Here is an 18,840-nt window from a genome sequence, read left to right as displayed (position 1 = left end):
AGCCCCTCACCTTGGTGGCTGGGTGCTCCCTCGGGACACTCCTCAGCAGCTCGGCCACGACATCCTGCATTTCCACCAGAGCCTTGTGGCTGCCCGACAGTTTCTGCTCCACAGAGAAGTATAGAATCCAGCAGCTGCCAACTGCTCTCCCACCCCAGCCCTCCCAACACAGGCAGCCTGCAAGGCCCCAAGTGGGCCAGTTACGCCTGACTCCACCCTGTAGGCTACAGAACACCCATGAAGGTGCCCACACAGGGGACGATACACACTCCTGAGGTGGTACCAAAATCCTGCACCCATTCCAGAGAGCAAAGTAAAGCATCCTCAATGGAGATGTGCCATCAGGATGCAAAGGATGCTCTCACCTGACGGGTGTAACGAGTAGTGGGTACAGGGTATGGCTAGCGGAGGTTGCCAAACTTCAAATGCCACCACTGGGACCCCTGAACAGGTGGCATTTTACAGAGGTGTCCCCAGGGCTCCTCCCATACCTGTTCACATTTGCCAGTCAGTTAGCCTCTGTCCTGCAGGGCTGCTGAGAGAACGAAAGGCATCCCAAGGACCCACATTAAATAGGCCACCACAAGGATGGGGCAACAGATCAGCATCCTCTGAGCTGCGTTTGCACAGAGCCTAAGGGACCAGCGGCTTCAGATATTTGGGCTTGCAGGCTAAGCCCATGGCCCTTTCAGCCTCTTCCCGCACCCTGTGTCCCTGGCATTGGCCACCCAGAACCAGCCTGGCTCTCACCTGCTGGAAGGGGTTGGTGGCACGGGGCGAGCAAGCCAAGTAGTATTGCAAAATGTCTGTGAAAAGAAGGAAGGGGGCTGAGGGCAGGTCCTGTCTGTGTCTGCATGCAGGTACATGCATTCACACTGTCCTCAAGAGCGCCTGCCTGCTGCTGTGTCTGGGTATCTACACGCACCAATGCTTGCAAACAATGCATGCATGTTGTATCCATGTGCTTGCACATATTTGCATGTATATGCATTCACACACACGTGCATGTTGGTTTGTGCATGTGTGTGAGACTGAACAGTAACCTCCAGGGAGACTGTGGCTGAGCCAAGATCCTGTCCTCACAGCGGGGCCCCAGAAGTGTCGCAGGACACTCAGGGGTGGGTCTTCCTGCTCTGGAGCAGGGACAGTGGGTAGAGTGGGGTCTCTATGCCAGCACCCACACTCAGCCTTGGGTTCTGTGTCCCCTTTGGTGTCTGGGAGTACAGGGGCTGTAGGACCAGGGACACGGCTCCTCTTTTTCATCCTGTATCCAGCATGTCAGGAAGTCCTGCTGGTCCCACCTTGAGGGAACATCCCCGCCCACTTCCACCTGCTCAAGCCTCCATTGCCTCCGCTGTCTGGGGCCTGTGGCTCTCCACAGCTTCCTTCTTCTTTCGCCCTTCGTGTCAGCCAGCAGCCTCGGGAAGCTTTTGTTTATAGTTTTGAGACAGTTTCACCCAGGTTGGCCTGGAACTCAAGCTCCTACTACTCCAGCCTCCCGAGTACAAGGATTCCCGGTGTGTGCCGTGCCCAAGCCCAGGAAACGCTTACCCCATGTCTTGGGACTCTCTTCTCCACTACCGGAAAGCCCACGCTCCCCACTGCGGCCCAGCCTCCTGGCTCCCCGCCCTCTGTTCCCAGTTAGCTGCCTCACAAACCCAGCTGGGGCTTCTGCCTTGGGCACCCATTAGAGACGCGGCTCCTGTGCAGGTGTCTCTCCCCTGGCTCTCCCCTGGGAAGCAGCCAGGGACACCAGCTTCCTGGTCTGCACCATGCCTCCCTGAGGTCAGAGGCTTGTAAGGGCAGGGAGGCCCGAGCCTTGTCCACCTTGCTGCCCTAGGTCATTCGAGTCGCACACGTGGCCCGGACTCACCCCCACCCAGTACTGAGTGCTCTTCCACCATCTTGGTCACAAAGGTGTCAGGGTCCACGCAGAAGTCGCTGGAGCCCTGAAATGGGTGAGGCAAGAAAGGGCAGGTGACCAAGCTGGGACTCAGAAGCAAGCCATGACCACCCAGAGTTCTCAGGGAGACTTTGGCCCTCACCCCCCAGGGGCTGCCCTTAGTTCAGGGAAGCAGAGTGGAATACGGGGAGCATGGATCTGTGTGATCCAGGGCAAGACGAGATGGGGCCGAAGTGAAGCTTTCTCCTCCCAACCAAAGCCCGTCAGATGGGGATCCTCGGTGCCCCCGGCACTCACCACAGACACGGCCAGCTCCAAGCCCAATGCACCCCAGCTGATGACCAGGGCCAAGACACCCAGCAAGCAGACCCTTGGGGCAAAGAAGGCCCGTCAGGCTGGGACATGCCACACACACAGCCGCAGTACAAAATGCCAGGCACCCAGGACCTGAACCTGGGGGGGTCTGACCCACACAGGACAGTACGTCTTCCTGTGACCTGGTCTCAGAGCCACTCAAGGCCCAGAACCTGCACAAATGCTCCTCCTGACTGGGATGAGACTCACCCAGTGAGTGCACAGCTGGGGACAGGTGACGGCCACCTTGGCTGGGGTAGAAGACCCTGCGGCACCCTACGTATCATACAACCTGTTTACATGAGACCTTGATCCTATCGAGCCCTCCAGCTAGGCCAATGCCACCCACTGTATCCTACGCATGGCCCTCCCCGCCTCAGGCCTGCTCCAGCCGCACAGGCCTCCCTGCTCTTCCTTCTGCACACCACCTAGGCCCGCACATCAACCTGCACATCTTTCCCCAGTGTCCACAAATCTCTAACTCTTGCGGGCTCCTTGGGGGCACCACGCACACTGAAGAGTGCCCCGTCTCCGGCTCTGCTTTGCCCTTAAGCATCATCATCTGACACTTGGCTTCTCCATGTTTATCTTTTCATCCTGGTGAGGCCGCTGGCAGGGGCTGGAGGGTTATGGGGCTCCACAGTGCCAGGCAGGACAGCGGCATCACCTGGCAGCCACCCCATTGGCAAGCTGACATCTTTCTGTCTTTCGGAGGAGACGGCAGGTTTGGCACCGAAGGGCCAATTGTTCAAGGTGGCTGACATGGTAAGCAGCCGAGCTGGGCTGGAGCCCAGCCAGGTTGCCAGGTGTCCCCCACCACTTTGAGACCCGGCCGGGTGACTGTAAGTAACCCCCTGTTGCTCCCCTAGGGAGGAGGACAGCTAGTGACTATAAACAGGCAAGTGGCTCACGACACTGGTCACAGCGGTGTCACATCTCAGGGGGGAAGGCTGCCCTCAGGAGGCACTCATGGCCAGAGCCTGGTGGGTGTCACTGACAGGTGAGAGGGCTATGCTATCCCATCCCACCACCCCATCCCTCTATCCATGGACCCACAGGGGCCCACCTTCCCCTCTGACTCACCCAACCAAGATACCCTTGGAGCTGCGGATGAGGCCCACCAGCACGAGGAGGCAGATGATGACGTCAAGTAACAGCAGGCCCAGGTACCCCAGCCACCTGTGGACACACACGGGTGTGGGCCAGGCATGGAGAAGGCCCGGGGAAGAAACAGCCTGGGACTTTTGTCTTTTGGGGCAGGGTCCTGCCATTTAGCCCAGGCTAGCCTGATGCTCTCAGACTCCACAGTGCTGGGATTATGGTTATGTACCATCAAGCCTGACTTGATGTCAGTTCCTGAAAAGGACAGTGCCTCCTCCCACAGGGATTCCTGCTATGGCAACCTCTAAGGCCTCAGGCGTTTGGTTTGAAGTGGTCCCAGGAGGGGATGCCCTGCCCAGGTGGGGCGGACCCGGGGGGAAGGGTCCACCCCACCCTGCCTCACCTGTACCAGTCATAGAGGTCCACCTGCTCAGCCAGCACCTCCAGGGATACGCCGGGGTTCCTCCAAAAGGGGATGGCGGCAGTGTAGCCCAACAGTGTCCCCAGCAGGCTCTGCAGCCGCTGCACAGCCCTCAGTGGCTCCTGTCGCCCGGCCAGCTGCCGCTCCAGGCTCTGGAGGTTGGGTTCCGCTGTGCGGTTCAGGGCCGCAGCCGTGTCCCACACCTGCCGGAGGAACAGTAGGAACTGGAACCAGGTGCAGAGCTGTTACCTGCACTACCATATCATCCCACATGCACACAGAAGGTTCTAGAGCAGACAGGACGCTCCCCAGCCAGCCACTCACGCGGTCCTGGACCCCTGCCACTGTGCGGTTGGCGTGGCGGAGCGAGTAGGTGAATCGATGAACACCATCGCTGGTCTCCCCGTTGCCGTAGAATCCCACTGCGATGCCCGCGCTGGGGGAGGCAGAGCCATTGGATGCAGAGCGTGCAGCCAAGCCTTCCCACCGACCCAGTCCTGACTCCAACGGCCCCCCAGTCTCCTTGCCCTCACCCCAATACTCTCTGCAACCTACCCTCTTAATGGCCCCACCCGGTCCTCCTCTCTCCTGGTCCCGCCCAGACGTCCCCGCCCCATCGTCTAGTCTCCCTAACCACACCCCCAAGTCACCCCGCCCCCAGTCTTCTGACCCCGCCCCTCTCCCCCACACAGGGCCCTCCAGCCCCTCCCTTCTGAACAGGCACAGGCCCGGTCCCGCCCTCTCCGGCTCACCTGCAGACCAACGTGGCTATGATGACGCACCAGGCGGTGCAGCAGCAGTCCGCTTCCAGGTGTTCATCGGTCTTCCGCCGCCGGCAGCACAGCCAGAAGGAATAGAAGAGCAGGAAAAGGAGGTCTAGGGCCAGGCAGGCCAGGGCGGCGGCCCCCAGCAGCAGCAGCGCCTGAGAGCGGGAGGGTAGACAGAAGGGCGCTCGCTGGAGGGTGTGGGGCTAGGGCACAGTCCCATGGCAGCCCCTCCTCCCAATGGCTCTGCATCCTTTAGTTTGCCTGGCCACGTGCTGGTGCTGTCCCCAGTAAAGAGACTTCAGAAGCCATGTGTCGGGGCGGCACATTGCTGTCATCGCAGAACTCGGGAGGCTGAGGCAGGAGAGCTGCTGTGAGTTGGCGTCCCGCCTGAGCTATACAGTGAGTTCAAAGCTACGGAATACATGGCAGAACTCTATTTCAAATAACAAAAAAGCTGGGGCTGCAGAGAGGGCTCAGGGGCTAAGAGCACGGGCTGCTCTCCATGGGAGCAGGGTTCAATAACCAGTACCCGCACGGCAGCTCACAGCAGTCTCACTATCAAAGGGGATCTGGTGCCCTCTTCTGGCGGCTGAGGGCATGAGGCATACATGTAGTGCACAGACATGCATGAAGACAAACCGCCCATGCATATAAAATAAAAATAAATCTTATTTTAAAAACAACAACAACAGCCGGGCGGTGGTGGCGCAGGCCTTTAACCCCAGCACTTGGGAGGCAGGGGCAGGCGGATCTCTGTGAGTTCGAGGCCAGCCTGTGCTACCAAGTGAGTTCCAGGAAAGAAGCAAAGCTACACAAAGAAGCCATGTCTCGAAAAAAACAAAACAACAACAACAAGTGAGTTTGAGGCCAGCCTAGTCTATAGAGTAATTTCCAGGATGCCAGGCTACACAGGGAAACTGGAAAAACAAACAACAACAACAAGAAGAAGCTTGGGTCTCAAGACGGCTCAACAGAGAAAGGCGCCTGCTACCAAGGCAGACTAGACACCCTGAGTTCAATCCCAGGACCCTCATGGTGGAAGGAGAACCTTCTGGCTCCTGTAGCGCACTGTGGAGTATGTCCCCACCCCTATGTGCCAGAGAAGTAGAGAAAGGACAGGCCAGTAACTAAATGCTCTCTTAGTGGCCACGTGATGGGAAATGTGGTCTCAGCTCACTTCCTGTGCAGGGTACAGAGGCAGGGTGTTGTTGTTCAGCATCAGTTAGTTACGGGCCCACGGGGCCGCGGAAAGATGCTGGATAGTTACTTTTTCTGATCCTACCCAGGCTGTCCTCAGGCTCCCTGACTCTTGAGCTTCTCCTGGCCCCATCCCAAGTCAGGGAGGGATTTCTGATGGCCCTGGGACAAGTGTGCCCTCCGAGGGGCCAATGCCTAAGGATCTATGCAGGCAGCACTACCCTTTACCCAGCCCCCCTTGGGACCACAGGCTGCTCCATCAACAGCCCTGGCACCCAGTGGGCCACTTCCCAGGAGACAGTTGCCAGGCAGCAGCAGGATGGCACTCCCTGCCCTCCCAGAAGCCAGCTGGCTCCCACACCTGGAGGCAGGCCTCTGTACTTTCCATCTGGCCATGAAGGGGCTGCCTGCACGTCCAGTTACTGAGGGCCAAGAACTAGATTTCTGTGATCCAAAGCCATCGGAGACTGGGCCTCTGCTTGTGGCACCGTGCAGAAAAACCCTCAGGGAAAGGCCAGAGCTCTACCATGGTGCCACACCCCATCCCCCACCAGCTTCACCTTGTCCCCCTGTCCTGGAGCAGTCCGAGCACTGCAAGGCACTGGATGTAGGCATCTTGCTATTTTTGCAGTGTATGGTGCAGGCCCACCACCCCTGCACAGAGGGGAACAGGTGCAGTGGGGGTGAGCCCTAGTTCTTACAGTAGAAAGGCCTCCAAAGCCCAGGAGGGCTGACCCGGGAGCACAGAGGGAGGGGGACGGGCGCATGCCAGCTTGCAGCAGGCAATGCAGACAGAACCTAGGGCCCACTTACAGGTCACAGGTCAGCCACGGGCTCCTCATATATACAGACAGGGCCTGTAGCCCGGTACGAGGCCCTACACATAGTGGCCCCGGCGCACACCTGAGCTACAACATCCTCTGGCTGCCCTCTGGATCTGCTGTCACCTGCTCACACCGAGGCGTGGACCAAAGTGCTCCCCCACTGTAGGTCCCTCATCACAAGTCAGAGGCAAGGGACTATACCAGCCTGTGAGAGCAACTGACCACTTTCTCCCCGGGGGCCAAAGATTCCTGTACTTCCATGAACCGGGCCACCCTAGTGCTCTCCCCATGTCAACCAGTCCCATTTTGGCCCGTACATCTCGAACGTACATCTTCTCCCTGGAGAGGAGCCAGGGATGGATCCCAGACACATGGCAGGCACCAGGCGTCGGCTCTGCAGCCAGGGCAGGCCTGCACTCCCAGTGTCCCTGGGCTGGTGCTGGGGTCACACCCTCCCATTTGCTAGACGAGAAAACAGGGTTTATAAGGTAAGTTCCATGACAGGATTCGGGGTGGGGGTGGCGATTCTGTTCACAAATGGCACCACTGTGTTGCAGAAGGCTGACGCTTACTTACAAAATGCCACAAGATGCTAGGGTAGGGACATACAGGGACCCAGCTGACAACAGCCTTCGCGCAGCGAGGTGATCTTGGCGCTAAGCTTACCGAAGGGAAGGAGAGGGGCCACGGAAAGATGAACACTGGCCTGCCGTCAAGTCTGAAGACCGGGGTTCGATTCTCGAGAGCCACATGGTGGAGAGAGAACTAACTCCTACAAGTTGTCCTCTGACCTCCACACCCACACCATGGTATGTAACATGGATGCACACACACACACACACACACACACATACACACACACACACACACATATTAAAGAAGAAGAAAAAAAAAGACAGGGATGTTAGGCGATCTCCAGAGAAGATCAGCCAGGGTCATGTGTGAAATGGAGTCAGTGGTGTCCCTGGGGAAATACACAAACGGATGGGAATAAAAGCCTTGAGTTCCACCTTTGTGGAGAGCCCCTAGAAAAATCCACATGTCCTCAGAGGGGTGTGGGGAAGCCACAGATCTGGGGGTTATACCAGGGAAAGCACACACCCTTGTCCACATTCACACATTCGGGTCCATGTTCACACGTCTGCTCACAGTTGCATCTACACATACAAGTACCAACAGGTGTGGCCTCGTGAGTGCCAGGGCGTCTGGGCTCTTATGGGTGGTGGTGGCGCACGCCTTCAATCCCAGCACTGGGGAGGCAGAGGCAGTCGGATCTCTGTGAGTTTGAGGCCAGCCTGGGCTCCATAGTGAGTTCCAGGTCAGTTGGGTGGTGGTGGTGGTGATTAGCCTTAAAAAACCCCATGGCCATTCAAAAACTGGTACCCTGGGGCTCAAAGAAAGGGAGTCACCCCAAAATCCCAAAACTAGTGAAGCCCCATAGGTAGTGACAGTCACAGCAGGGGCTTACCATTCTCCACTCCTTTCTCAAGGCGGCCAAGGTCCATACCTGTCTGTCTGTGTACTCCACCATTCCATTCTGGTCTGGCCTTCTCTAGGAAGCCCCCTCTGAACACATTTCTACCCTCTGTGCCTTGGGGTCTGCTTGCATGTCGTCAAGGGGTGGCTGGAAGGTGGTGCCAAGCTCATGGATGGGACAGGAATGACGCTAAAATCTCTACTCCAAGCTAAGGAGAGACTATCCTCCAATGGACCCAGGACCTGGGCTCAGAGAATGTGTTTAACCACAGCAGGGATAAACTGAGATCTCCCTCCCCCAAATTCCAAGAGGCAGGGGGATCTTTCTGGCAGGACCTCTTCCTCCCAGATGGAGCCAACTGTATTGAATGCTGAGGCCAGGGGCAGCCAATAGAATCCGTACTAACTAGCCCCGGGAATGGAAGGGATAGTACCCTCTGGTTTACACTGAGGGAAGGCATGTCAGCAGACACCCGACCCCACAATGAGACAGCCATGACCTCTTCCCAGTCTCTGAGGCCAGATCCCCAGAGGACGTGCTTCCGTGGGGGCACTAGGCCAATGTACTCAATGGCAGAGCAGCCACCACTGCCCACAGGCCATTGAGGACGATAATGGGAAATGCCACTCAGCATCTAGGCTCTGACCACATGGAATTTTCCGTCTGTGGTAAAAGTGATCTGGAGGCTCAGCTGGGCGAGGCAGGCACCCATCCCTGTCCTACGGGCCACAGTGTGGGCTACAGGAGCCAGGCTCTTGGCAAAGGTGGGCAGGGATAGCACCCTCTCCAGCTCCCAGTGGCTTCTTATTGTGACTCTCCCAGCTCCCCAGGACGTTAATATCTGTGACATAGTGTTAATACCACACTACATAGGCACCTCTCACACATGTAAAAGGCCAGAAGCAAACCTCCAGGCGGGCATCATTGAGGCGCCAGGGCCCACCAGTGTAGAGGTAGCTGTCTAGAGGGAGCACACGGCCACCAGTAACATCTGCTTTCCTGGATAGAGATGAGCTACCAGGGTCCGGTCGGCCTGCCTGGCGTGGGAAGGAGTCACCACTGCGTCACACCTGCGTGCCCTGAGGAGGGATAAATCGCCACAGAGTGGACCCGAGATAGTCTGAGGATGCAAGCCTAGAGTGCGTTCCTTCTGGGCCACCAGAGGCTCTAAAGACTCCCAACAGCACAGTTCAGTGGCCATGGGAATCAGGAAGTAGAAGTGGGGCCGTATAGACTGCCACTATGGGGTCATAGGTTCCTGGCTGGGCACCCTAGGAGAGCCAGGGCTCAAAGGTGGCTGGCTCTGTGATCTAGAACCCAGGAAGGCTTCAGGGAGCAGAAAACAATCCAGAACGCAGGAACATGGACAGGGCGAATAAGAGAAGGCAGGGAAGCGAGGGCCCCCTCCCCCCCTCCCCCCTGCACAGAAAGCTTCTACTGGTAATATCCTACATCTACCAGAGGAGGAGACAAAGTGCGGGGGAGGGGGTGTCCAGGAGGCTGGCGGCTTAGGCTAAGACTCCACATGTGCCTTGGGCCAGAATGAGGAAAAGGGAGGGCCCACCAGGCTGAGCCCGTGCCTGGGGATCACGAGGGACCTAAACTAGCTGAGCATGCACAGAGCTGGCTCAGCATGTATGAGCCACAGGCCTGGCTCCCCGAGTCTGAGGCCCGAGGGTCCCCGATCCCAGAGTGGGAACCCATCTGTGCCTCCAGACATGTAGTGTTGGCTAGGAGGCCACTCTCAACCCCCACAGGGGGAACCTGGGGTCCTCCACCCACTGTCCTGGATGGGCTGCCAGGGTGCTGAGCTGGCTGCATGACCATGGACGCCCCCACCCCCAACACACTGGGCTGAGGAACCAGGGATGCTGGCCAGAAATTAAAAACAGATTTTCCACCAGGCCGGGCTTGGGTTTCACAAATTCCATGACAGTGAGTTCGTGGCAGGGCCTGGACAGAGTGCAGTTGATGGCTGCTAAGCAGGAGCCAGAGGAAGGGGAGGACAGGGGCCCAATTTACTATCTCTGTCCCTCCACCTTGAGAGCTTGAGGCACCCACAGCTGGGCAGTCATACACTAGTGTCCCTCAGGCCTCTTTCTAGAGGTATCCAGTCAGATATGCTGACAGGCCCCTACTCAAACCTCATCTCGGGGAACCCTCTGGAAAGTGTCTCCTTGACTCCATTTCCAGCAGGGCAAGTGGCTCTCAGCCCTGTGATAGTTCCCATGAGAGCTTCTCGGTTCTGGGCTGCAGCAGCCACCCAACCCAGACCAACACCAGAAACCACTAAGGGACATGTGCACCCCAGCTTGACAGGGCTATAGAACGGACTTCGAGTCCAATACGGTCTGGCCTTTATGCTCACATGTCCAATCCCTTGGTGACCACATGAGGTACTTCCCATATCCCTGACCCCAAGGCTCTGGCAAGGTTCCTCTTTTAGGCCGGAGCAGAACTGCCTTGCGTGAGGGGGTGTATGCAGGCAGCAGAACCCACAACTGCTTCCAAAGCTGGGTCCACAGGGAGAGGCCAGGAGCCCCAATCCATGTGTCCAGCCCAAGGGCCTCTGCCTAGGGTTGACCAAAGTGTCCAGCTCCAAGACTCCTGGGAGAAGGGGCTCCCCTAGAAAACAGTTGCAGGAATGAACAATATAAGTCAGGCAGTTGCTGACTAGGGGTCGGGGCAACAGAGCGCACAGCTCTCCAGAGCATGACCAAGAGCTCCAGGTAGTGGCCAGATGAACTGGTATGGGCCCTGGTAACAGGGCGCCACATCAAGTGATGAGGCAAGGTCCCCGACAGAGAGGGGAGAGGACGGGACAGGCTGGCAGACAGTGACACCACAAGACAGGTCTCGCAGGAAGCCAGAGGGAGGCAGGCATCCTTGAAGAAAGCTCAGAATGGCCTTGGGGATGTCTGACCCTAACCTCTCCACTCGGGAGCTTTGGGGTTTGATTTCTGTGTTTGTTTAGAGACAGGTTGGCCTCGAACTCCCTATGGAGGGGAGGGTGGGCTTACAGGTGTGCACTACTACCCTGGTTGATGCGGTGCTGAACTTTGTACCAACTCACGGTATTCCTGCCTCAGTCTCCCAAAGTGCTAGGGTAATAGGCTATAGGCATGCACACCACAGCTGGATACAGAATCCTTTCCCCCCCCCTCCAAGATAGGGTTTCTCTGTGGAGCCCTGGCTGTCTTAGAACTCGCTCTGTAGACCAGGCTGGCCTCAAACTCACAGAGATCCGCCTGCCTCCTGAGTTCTGGGATTAAAGGTTTGTCCTTTTTGTTTGTTTATTTTGGTTTTTTCAAGATAGAGTTTCTCTGTGTAACAGCTCTGTGTAACCCCAGAACTCACTCTGTAGACCAGCCTGGCCTTGATCTCACAGAGATCTGCCTGCCTCTGCCACCACCGCCAAACTACAGAAACCTCCCTTCATGGGACTTCTGCAGGGCCCGGACTGCATGACCAGAGAGATCCATAGTCTCATGGTCCCGGGGGCTGACCAGGGCACTCTGAAGCATAGCTGAACACCAGGGCCCGACCAAGTGGCACAGCGTTTTCGAGGTTCAGGCAGTGAGGCCCGAGCACCCACCCCCAGGAGAGTGGATGTTACAGTCCAGAGTAGGTCTCACCATTTTCTGGCTATACTGATTCAGACTTGGTCCATAATTCTCCCCTGGGACTCAGTATTGGTCATAATGCACAAACATGCCCAGCCAACTGGGCCTGGTAGGAACTTGGCTGCCTCCCCAAGTACCATCAGCTCCCACCGAGGGGGTGCTCTAGAAGCCTCCATTCAGCTCTAGACCAGGAAGGGGTGAGGAGGGTGGTAGTGGTAGAAGGACTCTGTATTTGGCCACCTTCTCTCACTTGCAACTTCAGAATTCTGGCCAGCACGATGAAATGCTGGGGAAGCACCCCGAAGCACGTGAGTTTGGGCATGTCTAAAGCACGCATATCTAAACTTAGGCAGCCAACAAAGGCTGGAGGCGTAGCTCAGTGGGTAGAACACTTGCCTAGAATGCATGAAGCCCTGGGTTCTATCTACAGCACCACATAAACCAGGGGTACTGATGCCGTGGAGACAAGGTCATCCTTAACATACTGGGTTCAAGGCTAGCCCTTCTGTGGGATGGCTCTGTGGGTACCACACGTCTGAACAATGACTTGAGTTCAGCTATCCAGAACCAATATAAAGTTAGATGCGGTAGTGTGCGTCTGAAATCCTGGCACTCCTGTGTATGGTGAGATGGGAGGCAGGGACAAGAGAATCCCCAGAAGCTCGCCGGCCACTAGCTGGCACATGTAGTGGCAGACAAGAGACCCTTCTTCAAACAAGGTGCAAGGCGAGGGCTGACATCCAAGGTTGTCCTCTGACCTGCACATGCTCACCATGGCACATTCCTGCCTGCATTCGCATACGGGAATGCACACACACACTGAACATGCTCACCATGGCACATACCTGCCTGCATTCACATACGGGAATGCACACACACACTGAACATGCACACATACATATCATATACATACACATCGCACACATATACACAATTCAAAAACAAAGCAAGGCAAAGCTTGGGGCGTGGTTTGGGGGGCAGACCACTTGCCTAGTGTGCAGGAGGCCCTGGGTTGGATCTCCAACACTGAGGAGGGGGTGTGGGGTGTGGAAGGAAAAGAAGGGAGGAAAGAGGACACGAAAGTGACATGGCGGTATGCAATACCACTCTGGTTTCAAGTGGCGTCATCCCCAAAATGCAAGCGCATGGACAGACTCCAGCTGGGTGGCTCCTTTGTCTTTGCATGGTCACCCCCCTCCCCATACACACCCGAATGTCCCACAGACGTGCGCTGCCTGTGTAAGCTGGAAGCAGGCGATAAGGCTGCCTTTTCAGACAGAGCTCATTTCCTGAGTAGTCGGCAGGATGACAATGAAACCAGCCCTGCCCAGAGGACACAGCCAAGCTGCCAACCTGCCTGCCATGCCGCTGACCTTGTACACCGAGGGGCCCAGCTCTTAGGAGCCCTGCAAGCTCTGGGAGCAGATGCCTGGTCCCGAGGGCTATTCAACTGAAGCCTGGATTGTGGTCTGTGACCCAGGACACCCATCACCTCCTAGACAGCACATTTCCCTGGGCCATGCAGGCAGAGGGTATACCTGCGCTTCTCTACCTCACACCTCTGCCTGCTTCGCTCCCATTCCTTAAGGCCCTTTCTCAAAGCCTGGCTACACCACCCAGGTCTCTCCTTCCCTTTTAGTTGATGTTGCTGTGGCTCAAACCCAGAGAGCCCTGCACATGCTAGGCAAGTGTTCTACCACTGAGTGGCATTCCCCACCCCCATCCCCCTTTTTTTTTTAAAGATTAAGATCAGCTAAATTGCTGGTTTTGAACTCATTCTGCAGGCCAGGGTAGCCTTGAACTTTCCTCCTGTCCAGTAGCTGGGTTGACAGGTCTGTATCGCCATGGCTGGCTTCCCTTAAGTCTTATCAGCCATCTGAGCCTTGGGACTGATGGGAAATGGTATCACATGCTGGCTGAACAGCAGGCCAAGTACTACCAACTACTTGAACAGCTAGTGCGCTGCTGGCCCACTGTTTACCAGGTGTACAGAGAGTCAGAGAGAAAGTTGGTCAGTCCCGCTGGGCGGTGGTGGCACACGCCTTTAATCCCAGCACTCAGGAGGCAGAGGCAGGCGGATCTCTGTGAGTTCGAGGCCAGCCTGGGCTACAGAGTGAGTTCCAGGACAGGCTCCAAAGCTACACAGAGAAACCGTGTCTCAAAAAAAATCAAAAAAAAAAAAGTTGGCGAGTCCCAAGCCTTGGCTGGCAGTTTCCATGGTAGGCTAGCTAGGTAATAACTGCTTCAGGAGGCCTTCCTAGACCGCCAAGCCTTGCATGCAGCCCCTGCTCTTGACTCCATCACTAGCCATAACACTTCTCCATCAGCAAACAGCTCCTGGCCTGCCTTGAACTGGTAGAGACAGTGAACCAGACAGAGAGAGAGACTGGAAGCCAAGAGCGTGAATTTGACCCCATACCTGAGGAAGCAGGGTCATGCTGGGTCATGAGGGCTGACAGAGGAAAAGACAAACAGATATTTCCCTCACATCAGGATGAGGCCAGCAGGCTGTACCCAAATGTCAACGCCCAAGCTTAGTTAGGGACTGCAGGCAGCCAGGACCCGACCAGATGAAAATCAGGACTTCAGTCAGGACAAGCTGGTTGCCGGCCATATCAGGCCGCAAAGCCTCTGGGTCTCACGCTGTCTGCTGCTAGGACTTCAGTTCCTCCCCGCGAGGGGAATGCACCTGCCCACATAGATGGTTCTAAAATCTAAGTACCCCAGTGAGGCCATGGGGTAGGGGAGCTGCGGCATGCTGGGGATGGCCTAGTCCCAGAAGGGCCCAGTTAGCAGCTCTTGGGGACAGCCCAGTGAGAAACCAGTACAGAACTGGACAAGACTGGAGGAGGCCTTTCTGTCATGAAGATGCATGCCATCGGCACCCATAAAACCCAAGCAGGCGCCTGACTCCTGGCGGTTCTTCCACTCGAGCGCTATGACCGGCTTCTAAGAGGGGAGCACGTCATGGTCCGAGACCCTCAATCTCAACACTACAGGGCGTGAACTCGCACCCATCGCCTGTGTTAAAGCTGCACGGCCTGCCGAAGCTCTGGAGACAAGGTGGCAGCAGGCTCTCAGACACCCTTGGAACAGCCAGTCCACCCCGATGTGAGCTCCAGGAGGTACGGTAAATGGTCTGAGAGGAGACTCTGTACCCCGGAACTCCCTGAATGAGGCGAAGCCTTAGTCTGTACAATACAGACAGCTGCATGGCCCCATGTGAAAGGAGGGAGTACAGTCAGCCACACACAGGGCTTGACTGGAGTCTAATTGTGGGTTCCACCAGGTTCCAGACAGTGGGCCATGGGCATAGACGAGAGCAAAGGACAAGCCTGGTACCCCATGCTGGGAGACATAGACGCTTTCTTCCCCCGTGGAGCACAGTTCAGGGCAGAGCTGGATGGCTGAGAGGGTACTCTAGGTCAAGATGGGTGAGAGGTCACTAAACACAGTGGGACAGGACAGCCACCCCCACACGCACGTATATACAACCCCACCCACAGAGTTAGCAATACCTCACCGGAGAAGACGTGACAGAACCTGTGAGAAACCATTGCCCACCCACCTAGAAAGGGAGCTCCTGCCTTCCTCCCTCCCGACAGGTGACCCTGCAAAACCATCACAGTCAGCTCCAGTTCCAAGACGAAGGGATGAAGCTTGGAGGCTGAGCAGTTGCCTAAAGCACCAGCTCAAATAAGAGGCCAGGGCACAACGCACATCCACAGCCCCACTGGAGGAGCGGAGGCGGCAGGGGATGGAGCCAGGCTGGGTTCCACACCGTGAATTATTCAGTGGCTAATTCTGCTCCTGGGAGAGGAGGCAGGAGGCAGGGTGAGTCAGAGGCCTCCCACAGCGGAGCCCAGAGCAGCAGAGTAGCAAAAGCAGGCAGGACTAGGCTCAGCGAGGGTCACAGATCTGAGGGCCCAGGGAGCCGAGGGCCTGGGCCACTGCCTTCAGATTCCCAAGGGCTGCAGACCCCAAGCCCTCACCCTCTTCCTGTCACAACAGTGCCTGAAAAGCAATAGCAAGTTCAAGTCTGCAGCAGCAGAAGCAGGTGGTAGCCCACTGACCACAGGAAATGCTGCCCCAGGTGCCAGTGGACCATCAGAACTGACTGCTCAGGCAAATCCTAGGTAGGCAACTTTCCAAGAATAGCTCCAGGAAGGCTGGTGACAACATTGTCACACAGTAAGAGAAGCACATGTGTTCCCCCACCCCCTCACCCAGGGCTGGGCTGGTCTTCCCCGAAAATCCCCAGGTGGGCTCAGGTCTCCCTTCCCCTTGCAACCTCGGGGCTCAGGCTCGGTCCAAACCCTCTTTCTAATCTCAGAACCGCCATCAGCTGCTGGAGCTGGGGTCAGGTAGGTATAGAGCGGGAGCAGGGACAACCCTGTGCTCTCACTGTGAACTTCTCAACAGGATGAGGGTGGCTGCAGGGAGAGAGAGCGATGTGACACAGCCCCAGAAGCCCTTGATTCCCAGGCTGCTGCTGTCCAGGGGCACCTGGACAGAAACTCTGAGGTGCTCGGGTGACCAGGTGACTGGCCACTCCGTATCTGGAATCTGGAGTGGGAAGGAAAAGCCCACAGCCTGGTCCCCCTGCTCTGAACTCAAATGACAGTGGTTCAGTAGTGGGGGTGGTGCTGGGACTTGGCAAGATGCCAGGCTTAGGGCTTCGCAGGGAGAGGGTTGCCAAGTGCCCCATGGCCCCCAGCCCAGACTGAGGCCCACTTCAGCCAGGCTTCATTTCCCACCCTGGGTTGAAAGGCTGCTGGCACCCTGGTTTCCCACAACCACACGACACCCTGTGTACATCCCACAGCCTGACCATGAAGCAAGGGGTCATTAGCAGCCACAGAGGGCTGGCCATGGCCCAGGCTACTCACCCACCAGCAGCCTGGCAGTGGGATTCCCTAGCTGGGGGTAGAGGGCGAGGAATCCCCTCCTGCCTGAGCCCTGGGTTCCAGACTCAGCTAGCGGAGCTCTGCTGGGGAGCAGCTGATCGCCCAAAGGATGGATACGGGCCTGGCAGGAACCCATAGATCAGGGGAGGGAGGCAGCTCCACCAATCCAGATAGGAGGCCCTGGTGACACGGAGGGACTCAACACCTTCTAAGGGGGGGATCGACGTTAATCCCTGGAGGGGTATCAATGGACCAGAGGGGACCCCTAAAAGGAAAGGGCCAAGACCCCGCATGAGGATGGGGAAGCTCCAGCCCCTCGGGAGGGGCCATGACCCAGGGCCCCTGGTCCCGCACCCGGGGGCGCGCGTCACCTGCTGGTAGTCGGTGTCCTCGGGCCGGAACTGGCTGCTGGTGGCCTCCCACCGCAGGTCGAAGTGAGGCAGCCGGTGCAGGAGGCTCACCCACCAGGGCGCCGCGTAGCTGACCCCGGCCATGGCGGGCGGCCGTGGGCTCTGCGCCGGGCTTCTCTCGCTGCCCGGTGCACGGGGCTCAGGGACCCGCCGACCCCTGCTCAGCTGCCCGCATTGTGCCTGCTATCCTGGGCCCCGGCCCGGCCCGGCTCGGCCCGGCTCGGCCCGGCTCGGCTCCGCTCGGCTCCGCTCGGCCACCCGCGCCCGCCGCCTCTTTGTTCGCCGCCGCGGCCGCCTCCCCCTCCGCGCCCCCGCCCCTCGCCCCACCCCCCGCCGCCGCTCGCCCTCAGAGCCCCACCTCCTCACGCTCCGCCATAGGCTCGCCGCCCACAAGCCCCACCCTAGCCATCCTCCCCGTCCTCAGGCCCCGCCCCCACACCGCCATTGGCCGGCAGCCAGAAGGCCCCGCCCACACAAACGCAGTCCCTGCCCCCGGGCTGTCATTGGCCGATCTCCCATAGGCCCTGCCCTCAACAAGCCTAGATCCCTGCCCCTGCATTGCCATTGGTCATTTTACCTACTAGTCGCACCCCTCGGCTCAGGCAGGACCCTCAGCCTCTTCGGCCATTTCTTCCCTGTAGACCGTGGAGGCTGGCACCCGCATCTCGCGTGTAGCTTGCTTGCTCTCCGTCCCATGCGTTTGCTTGCTGGTTTCGGTCTTTATACGTTTCCTCGCAGGAACCTGCCAGGGACTCAGTGATCTGTCTGTAGGATGGGCATGATCTGCAGCCTCCCGGCCTCAGTGTAGTAGTCTGAGAAAAGGCATTGTGGAGATAAAACGAGTGTAAAGTGCTCAGCCTGACGCATAAGCCACAAAGACGTGTATAAGGCGATGATGGGCAGATAGGTTGAATACCCACCTGCCCTTCCTGTGGGAAGGCCTGCTTTATTTTTAGCTATTGAACCCAGGGCCTTAGGCATGCGAGGCAAACACTCTACCACAGGCCTGCATTCCCTGTCCCGTTATACTTTTTATATTGACTCAGGATCTCAGTAAGTTGCCCAAGCTAGCCTCGAACTTACAATCCTCTTGTTCCTGCCTTCCAGGTAGTGGGATAACAGGCCAGAACCACCCCCCGACACACACACATACAGGGTTGCGTCATTTTAAAGACCTATGATAGAAAGTTTCCTGTCCCCATCTGGTCAAGACACAGCCTATAGAAAGGGTATGGAGTCGGGTGGTGGTGGTGCATGCCTTTAATCCCAGAACTTGGGAGGCAAAGGCAGGAGGATCTCTGTGAGTTCAAGGCCAGCCTGGTCTATGGATTGAGATCCAGGACAGGCACAAAGCTACACAGAGAAACCCTGTCTCCAAAAACCAAAAAATAGAAAAGAGAGGGGATGGAGGGACACGGTGGCTGCGTGGCTCTGTGCCCCTCCGGTGTTCGCGTTCTCCTCCCAGGGTTGGCCTGCATATCCTCGTGGCTCAGTCCCCTCACAACCCTGGGGCCTTCTTGCAGGACCCCTTGTGTTCTTAGAAACTGGGCACACGTCAGCTTCTTCTCCATCCGCCAGGTAGGCCCCCTCCTGACCTGCTGGCCAGTGGCTTCCTGACAGACCTGTATTTCAGTTCATCCAACTGCCTGAGGCACCTGCTTTCTTGCACTATGGCCCAAGGGCAGAGGCCCTTCCAGAGCTGTGGGTTTCTGTGCTTTGGGTGACTGGGGGAAGCCACTCAACCGAAAAACAGCCTGGGGCAATAGAAGAGAAGTTCTCTATCCCTGAAGGTCCATAAAGCCTGGAGTCTGGCTTAGGCTTCTTACTCCAGGACCAAAACGCAATGAATAGCCCCC

At 57.4% G+C, this 18,840-nt stretch overlaps 1 protein-coding gene across 2 annotated transcripts in view; it reads right to left on the bottom strand.

The window, feature by feature from the left end:
* Ttyh3 (tweety family member 3) overlaps positions 1-17,252 on the bottom strand; it is a 28,456-nt gene extending 11,204 nt beyond the window's left edge. For both annotated transcript variants that reach the window (XM_028887382.2, XM_028887381.2), the window contains exons 1-9: positions 16,946-17,252; positions 4,532-4,701; positions 4,104-4,215; positions 3,762-3,982; positions 3,341-3,436; positions 2,201-2,273; positions 1,874-1,949; positions 751-806; positions 11-103 (exon numbers count right to left, since the gene is read on the bottom strand). In XM_028887382.2, the coding sequence (XP_028743215.1) occupies positions 11-103; positions 751-806; positions 1,874-1,949; positions 2,201-2,273; positions 3,341-3,436; positions 3,762-3,982; positions 4,104-4,215; positions 4,532-4,701; positions 16,946-17,068 (1,020 nt within the window). In that variant the 5' untranslated portion in view covers positions 17,069-17,252. The remainder of the gene's footprint in view (positions 1-10; positions 104-750; positions 807-1,873; positions 1,950-2,200; positions 2,274-3,340; positions 3,437-3,761; positions 3,983-4,103; positions 4,216-4,531; positions 4,702-16,945) is intronic.
* Positions 17,253-18,840: the final 1,588 nt, after the last annotated feature.

This window comes from Peromyscus leucopus, chromosome 23 (assembly GCF_004664715.2).
Source record: "Peromyscus leucopus breed LL Stock chromosome 23, UCI_PerLeu_2.1, whole genome shotgun sequence".
NCBI lineage: Eukaryota > Metazoa > Chordata > Mammalia > Rodentia > Cricetidae > Peromyscus > Peromyscus leucopus.
Note: the sequence above shows the minus strand (reverse complement) of the source record. Positions and strands in the feature narration are given on the sequence as shown.